The 7,916-nt window shown below is 38.0% G+C and overlaps 1 protein-coding gene across 1 annotated transcript in view; it reads left to right on the top strand.

Moving 5' to 3' along the window:
* The first annotated feature begins 4,608 nt into the window (after positions 1 to 4,608).
* Positions 4,609 to 7,916, top strand: part of LOC118405786 — a 10,048-nt gene continuing 6,740 nt past the window's right edge. Inside the window, exon 1 of the mRNA XM_035805537.1 lies at positions 4,609 to 4,878. Within this exon, the coding sequence (XP_035661430.1) occupies positions 4,792 to 4,878 (87 nt within the window). The 5' untranslated portion in view covers positions 4,609 to 4,791. The remainder of the gene's footprint in view (positions 4,879 to 7,916) is intronic.

Raw genomic sequence — 7,916 nt, 5'->3', positions numbered from 1 at the left:
AAAATACAAAGGCAAAATACATAAAATAAAATAAATAAAGAAATACCCATTAGATCTGTAATATCTCCTTCAAATCAGGTGGGGCTAAATTGTGCTTTCACATAAATTATCTAATAGGAGGTTAATCTTTTCAAAGATTTTTGTACCTACGTAAGCCAATGCATATACAACTTCTTTCAAAAACGAGACAATGCACTATTGACATATTGGTATGGAGTATTAGCTTGTATGATATTACCTAGATTGTATGTACTGTTGGATTAGATTAGATTAGTTGTTAGATTCTTGCGATAGTACATAGTTCACCTATGTACATGTATATAAAGATTGCTATACGTTCTCTCTTCTCTCAAAGTTATCTCTGTATTTGCCTACTTTTGTATTGCCAGATATACCACATCAAAAGATATCTGCTATGTAATATGTATGTTTGGTGAGATCAAACTATTGAACACTTGTTTGGGGAAACATGCATGTTTGTCATTCTGGTAATGTTACCGTTCTGAAAAGCGGAGTCACAATCTTACGTCTGCTTCATGATGCGATAGCAGTGCGTTTACACCATTCTACCACAGGGTGGGCGATTAAGACATAGTGATTTGACGAAAGTGACATAAGGCACATGTTGATCTTTTTGTTTCTATTAGACTGGAAGAATGTAGTGTAAATGAAGCTGTTTAACCATTGTGAAGCATATCTGTGACCTGTTGGCATTGCAGTTATGCCGAACCCCTGTTAGATCCCGATGTTGTGCCCTTGGGAATCACGCTTAACATGTACGCCACTCCACTCCGGTACAAATAAGTACCCAGTTTCGATTATGGACGTCCCTAAGCCATCGGGTAGAACATTAAACTGTTAGAGTTAAATGTTAGAGGACAGCCACACCTCGAACATTTGAAAGATAAAAGACTGCACGTAAGATAAGAATATGGCCCGGTGTCAACGTGGCAATTAAAGCACGATCTGTGTGTATTGTTTTCTCTTTTTAATTTCCTGTTCACTCAGGATATGATATCGCATATTATACGGGCGATCGATATGCAAGGCAGGCGCCCAATAAGTAATTGATGTCAGTGACTTACATATGCATCGTGCAAGTCTTTGACTCAGAGTAACTTGTAGCCATTCTTTTCCCGATGGTCACTGACTCCAAGGGGGTCTTGATAGTCTGAATTCCGTGACGGCTTTAGTGCACTTTGTCTTTGATCTACGAGCCTGATTTAGATGCAGACACATGTCTGGTCACCAATCAGTGACAGGCTCATGGCCACGCATACACTTCAACCGTCTATCTGTTACTTAAGGCACAGTAGCCAATCAATACACGGTACACATAGGGATCAGGACTTTTTGAAAAGTTGTATTGACCTGTATTCATGGCAAACAATCCTGTAACAGATGAAAGCAAAAATGAAAATGACGTTAATCGGCGTAATCCTATTAATATCGATTATACAAGTTATGCGTGGTTGGGCATAGACGCAGTCGATAACATTAGAATGAAGTACCATGTTTTGCATCACTAAAAAAATGGCGTTTTTTCATTGTATATCACCACTCAGCAAAAGACAGTGTTTTTCATGATACAAAAAATCGACAGTATTAATTTTTTTTACAAAGACACTGCATTTTTGTGTGTGTTCTTGGTTGGCCTTCAACGAACCATAGCTGAAGCTTATACGGCGCTGTAACTTCTATTGGTATTCTTTTATGTATTCTTCTGTTAGTCTATTCTGTGAGCCATACCCTAGGTAATTTACAAGGGTTGGAAAATCCTTAGATGTCTAAATACATCACACTACAATTATGTTAAAGGTTACGATGAAGTTTCACTGGTCAAAAGTGCTAGGTTGTCGCACCTAACCTTTGCCATACATACAGTACGTGTAGCTTGTGCTGATAGACGTAGCGTGGACAAACTTGATGTTGGTCGTTAATACATTCTGCTTCAGCAAACCTCGCACGATTTGATACCTGTCTACCTGCCTAAGTGCCGAGGCCAGGGACTGGCCCCTTGCTCTTCTCCGTCAGGACTCTCCAAGTTGCACGGTCATTTGCACTTGTTTCCACAGACTCATTCCAGTGCCTTTGATAATTTGGTACCTCCAGCGCTTCGGGGGGTCTCCCCTATGGCCGTTGGCTTTGAAACTTCTGGTAATAGGCTTTGTGGACCAATTTATTTGGTAGTCTCCTTATTACATGTCCGAAGTCTTCTTAACCCAATGACATCGACAATGATTTGATTGGTATGAGTCAAAGACCTAGCCTGGTTAAATTTCGCTAATAGCAGCCCACCAAACATCCTGACGGCCTAGGTGGGACCAGTTACAGCCCGAGACAGCAGAGTTTGTGTTACACAGAGTATCAAAGACCCGTCCAGTGTTCCTTTTCTACTTTATTACACACCGTTGCGAATTTAAGTTATCGTATTATCCGTAGCAAAACATCCCAGCTAGCAGTGCTAAGGTCTAGTAACAAGTCGGAGTTCATATCATTTTCCTTTAACGGTAGCATATTTGTTGCAATATAGTTTAGTACATCATATTTGCATCTTTTACTTTGTCAAATATATTATCATCAGCACGTCCTTGCTTATCAGCCAGTCGACAAGGCAAGCAAGCAAAGGCAAGCCAGACGACAAAGCAAGCAAGCAAGCAATCTCATTTTGCAACCTTTACTTTCTTTAACAAGTAAATAAGATAGAAGAAGAAGAACTTTATTGCGCAACGATCGTACACGGTACAATGTATGGCAAAAAAAAAGAAGAAACAAACTTATCATCCTTATTACTAAAACAAATATCAAACTTAGTACATATGCAGATTATGAATATAGAATGAAATAATTGGCATCCTAATTTCTAGAACAATAAGAGCTAGCCTAAATCATTGATATTGTATTACAATCGAGTGGGGCTAATTATGAGTTTCGGCATTTTTTCTTATGACAAAGCAGTCTTTTATATATTTGCCTATTTTAGCATTGTGGGAGTTATTACATCTGAATATATAATCAATAAGATATATGAACATATCAGGAGGAAGTCCCATGCTGCAAGCTTGTTAGTCCTTGAACTACATCTTTATGATAAAGTTGTCTCGTGATTGCCTCCCTGATGCTTTAAGGTACCAAGATAAGCTAAACAGGCATTCGGTATCTTAATCTAGTTGGTGTAACCCAAAACATCTGAACAGCCACGTATGTGGTAGTCTTAAATGGCTAGAAAACATTGCTTGTTTACTTTACATTTAGTACATTAATTGCTGAGCAAACTCTCTTTGCATCTGCCACTTTGTCTCAACTAAGGATATATATTCATATAAGTGCTTACTTGCTTAGCAGCCAGCTAATTGCTAAATGAGCAAACAGTGTGTTAGTCTACGTTGTCTCAACTATATGGCAAAATACTTCTAGAAAATTGCTAACTTATTTTTTTGGTAATCTGTCAATTATTGCTAAGCAAGCAAGCAAATGCCTATGTGAAATCAAAGGAAAATACATAAAATCGCAAGAAAATGCATTTTTTAAGCTAGAAAGTACGGCCACGGCCAGTGGTATTCCTTTTCCTAGTTCAATGCCTGTACTTTGTATTCACCATGACGAACAACTGTTCCTAGACCAGCACGTACCAATCATAACCATAACGACCTCTCTTTTGTTAACCCCGCTTCAGTCCAAGCCTATCTTGATTAAATCTTACAGAAACAAGAAACGTTACGGTTTTTCCTTTTGCACTTGATAAGACACAAGTGGGCTTACTCGTATTGCGAGTTGCCTGAAGTTAAATGTAAAGAGCAGATGGAAATTGGAGAAGAAGCATTCATATTGTATCAGTGTCTGAAAGGACATTGAACCTCTAATGATATGTACAGTACATACATACAGGTCGTAACAAAAAGCCCCCGCCTATTTGATATAGCAAACCATAATCGTCCTATGTCAATATTTAGATCTCATCATTTTGGGTGGAAGGGTTGAAATCACGTAGCAGGTCATAAATTCCAGTTCTGGTTCAAATTTGGTAAGAAAATCCAAACTACCACCAAAATTAAATATCATTAATGTGAGCGAAAAAGACAAGACAAAGAAACAAGGCAAGAAAACACCGCAAAGTAAAACCAAACGCAAAACGTAATCAGATTAAATACATAAGCTCAAAGCTATCAGAAATAGAATGAAGATGGGCTGTTAACATACTACGCTACCAAAAATATACAATGGCAATAAAAAACGGGACTAAAAATCAATTCTTGAGCTTTGATTAGTCAATCTATACTTGCTATCAAGTAATTTTAATCATAGACATACATTATAAATACATGTAAAGTTTGAGATACATTTAATCTCTGTTCACTCACTTTTGCCCCATTCTTCAAATACCACAGTAGTTATAAACACATATTAACAAAACCCATACCCGCGGCGTGTATTAGAAAAGAGTTTGCAAATTGGTCTAACATTCTACCCAGTGCTTCTATCGACCAAAAAACACCTGCCTCCACCAACTGCGACTGTGCATGACATTTCCAAAGGAAAAAAGTTCAGCAGATCTGGTATTTAAAAAAGGCGTATTCCGTTACATCACGTGGCACGACGCACAAACAATCCGTGCGCCTGCTCAAGCGTTTGACGCCTACACGCGACCCCCAGGTCTACATATACTACAAAGGGTACGCTCGACACCTTGTTACAACATCATCGTACCTTCGGTTGTGCAGGTGTACCAAGGAGAAGACCAGGCTATCCACCTCTAAGTTACTTTCGCCAGTTCTTTAGCCACAAACAAACATGGCAGCAACGCGAGTGGTTCTGATGTTGGGGCTTATGGCAGCCGTGCTGGTATCAGTCGCCTTAGCGTACACTCCAACGAGATTGGTGAGAACCTGTTCGTTTTTACTGTTACAATCATAGCAACCCCGTTTCTTATTGATTGCATGATATACCGCCCATTTGGTCAAATGTATGTTGTTTATATTTTGCATGGGTACTTGTATTGTTTGTTTCAACTAATTGCCAATAACGTAGAAATGTACACTTTTCAAGCTATTTTTGCTCTTATACTAATGAACTTCTTGATGAGTTTACTATTTGATGTGATACCATATTTTTTCTATATTGTGATTATCATATCTTTTAATATTCTTCGGTGTCTTAAAACACTTTCGTGAATGCTATCCGTATATATATGTATATGTGTGTGTGTTTCTATTTGTTCTACTAATTATATGGAACAAGGACATCAATTGTATTCATAGCCCTATACAGTCAAAGAAGAAATATTACCAGTCGGAAACGACTTTGTTTTATTGCCTTCATCAAATGGCCCTAGAGATTTATTAAGCAAGGATGTCTTTGTAGGTCAGGTAGTTAGAACAACGACATAAGCCCTGCTAGTTAGAAGCCTTGTCTGGAGTTCTAAGTTCAACTATTACAGGGGATTGCTTGGTTCTGTCGTCTCAATGTTTCTCACTGTAGAATCAAAAGTTAAAACCACACTAATGGGGAGAAAACACTTCTAAAGACGGCTGCTTACCAAAATAGATTTACCGTGTATGTCCCTTTGTGTCCTCCAGTATTGAAGCAAAGCAATATGTACACATAAAACCATCACGAGTAAAAAACAATGAAGAACCACTACCAGTTTGGAACGACTGTTGTTTTATTTGAAAATTTGAAAAATACGTTATGAAATTGGAATCCATTGTTTCATCTAACGCAATTTTTGCTGAAATTTGTTGAACGAGCATATCTTTGTAGGTCAGGTAGCTAGAAAAACTACATAAGCCCTGATTGTTGGGAGTCTCGTCTGGAGTCCTAGCTTCAAAAAGCTCCTGGGGGTCCCTTGGTTTGTCGTCTCAATTCTTATCACAGCAAGTCAAACCTTCCTAAAGACGGGTACTTATCCAAAAGCTAAAAAAAAACACCCTGAATTTTACCCGTTGATGTCTTTTTGTGTCCTCTTACTTCTTCGATATAGCAGTTATTATATTTACACAATACAACTCTTACAAGAAAAAAAGAAGAACCACTACCAGTATGGAACGATTGTTTTATTTGAAAATTGAGAAAAAATACGTTATGAAATTGGAATCCTTTGTTTCATTAAACGTAACTGTCGCTTAGATTTGTTGAACAGGGATGTCTTTGTAGGTCAAATAGTTAGAATAAGCCTTGCTACTTTGGAATCTCGTCTGGAGTCCTAGGCTCAAAATGCCCCTGGGGATTTCTTGGTTTTATCGTCTCAATTCTTCTGACAGCAGAATCAAAAGTTAAACCACAGACGTAGGGAGAACTCATTTTCTAAAGACGTTCACCCCCCTGAAGGCTTTACTTTTCCTTGGTGATGAAAGGTAAGGCATATGTAGAAGAATCAAAAGATATAGTGACACACGTATGAAATCAAAAGATATAGCGACACGTATGCAATTGGTCATCAGATGCATAACTGAAGAATAAATTATTGTATAAGTTATCCCTTACGGTGTATCATATGCATCAAACGTCGCTAAAGCAGACGGTTTCATCAAATTGTGATTGCAGATCCTAGTTTTGCTTGGCTTTATCGAAGTTAGTTTTCCATATAGCCCTTTGTTACTAATAAATCAAAGAGAGCAATTTTGACCATGCAGCAACGTACCAAATCGATAGTCAGTTGGGATAAGTCTAATATATCAGACAATGGCTATAATGATTATTAATTGTTTCAAGTCTGTGGAAGATCTAGAGTTTTAAAGATATAATTGTCGTCAGCACATAAATTACATAATCTGCAGCCAGTCTTAATTGTCTTAAGATGGTCATGTCATGTAAGACATGCATGTCTACATGTGATAGAAACGCCAATATATCGGAAGTGCACGAAATAAGATTTTAACCGAGTTATCCTGATATATTACATTATCCGTAAATGGTAAATGGTATCTTTAACCAAATTACTGATTTGTAGGAGGCATCAGAAGAACAACGATATACTTAATTTCATTTTAATCTTCGGCAAGGGATTTCATAGATTCAACATTTTCCTGGAAATTGTCCGCATAATTTTTTATTGCATGTTGAAAATCATTCTTTCTCTCACTCACTCACTCCCTCCTCTCTCTTTCTCTCTCTCTCTGACACGTAGATTAGAATATGACATTAAACATGGTTCAATTCAGGACGCGTCGACGGCATTTCTGAGAACAGGCTTCAACCAGTGCAAACACGATATACCTGACGGATATTAGTTTTCTATATTTTGCCTTATGTAAATATCACCATGTGTTAAGCAAAGAAACTGAAGGACAAGAACACGGCACGAATACCGGGAAACGACAGTGCTAATGCACAACACAGTTTCCATTTATAGTTGTCGGAGTTCGGGGGGTCCATACCTTTAACATCTTCAAATGTTCTTGTCACACGGCATTCCACGTTTGCTTTCTGTGAAATTTGAATTCCTTCTACAGGTAAGCAGTCGAGTTTGCGACTTGGTCAAATGTAACTTAATTCCTAGGAGAATGCAATTTAATTTCATTCTGGTGCCGCCATTGATCGTAAATCCTAATAACATAAATTGCATTATATGACCCATAATTTAATGCATAGTATCAAGAATGATACCCAGTCAAAAGGTTTACTGCTTATGACATCTCATTGCCCTTCAATGCTGAAGACATAAGTTTTGATACTTGATACGATCAAGAGACAATTGTATGTTGTTCTCAAATCATATCAATGGAGTTGTCACGACAAAGCGTAGGTGGTACTTTACGTCAACTACTGTAAATACATGAGCTGTTGAATCTATGGTACAATCTAATTGGATCAAAGTCCTTGGCCTATAGCCTGTGTCACACACAGCCGACCACAGCCTACCTTCACCAAACTGGGGTTGGGAGTTAATTGTGAGCAAGGTCAACGTGGTTGGGAGT

The sequence above is a fragment of the Branchiostoma floridae genome, chromosome 18 (assembly GCF_000003815.2).
Source record: "Branchiostoma floridae strain S238N-H82 chromosome 18, Bfl_VNyyK, whole genome shotgun sequence".
NCBI classification, from domain to species: domain Eukaryota; kingdom Metazoa; phylum Chordata; class Leptocardii; order Amphioxiformes; family Branchiostomatidae; genus Branchiostoma; species Branchiostoma floridae.
This window is presented reverse-complemented; position numbering and strand designations above follow the sequence as displayed.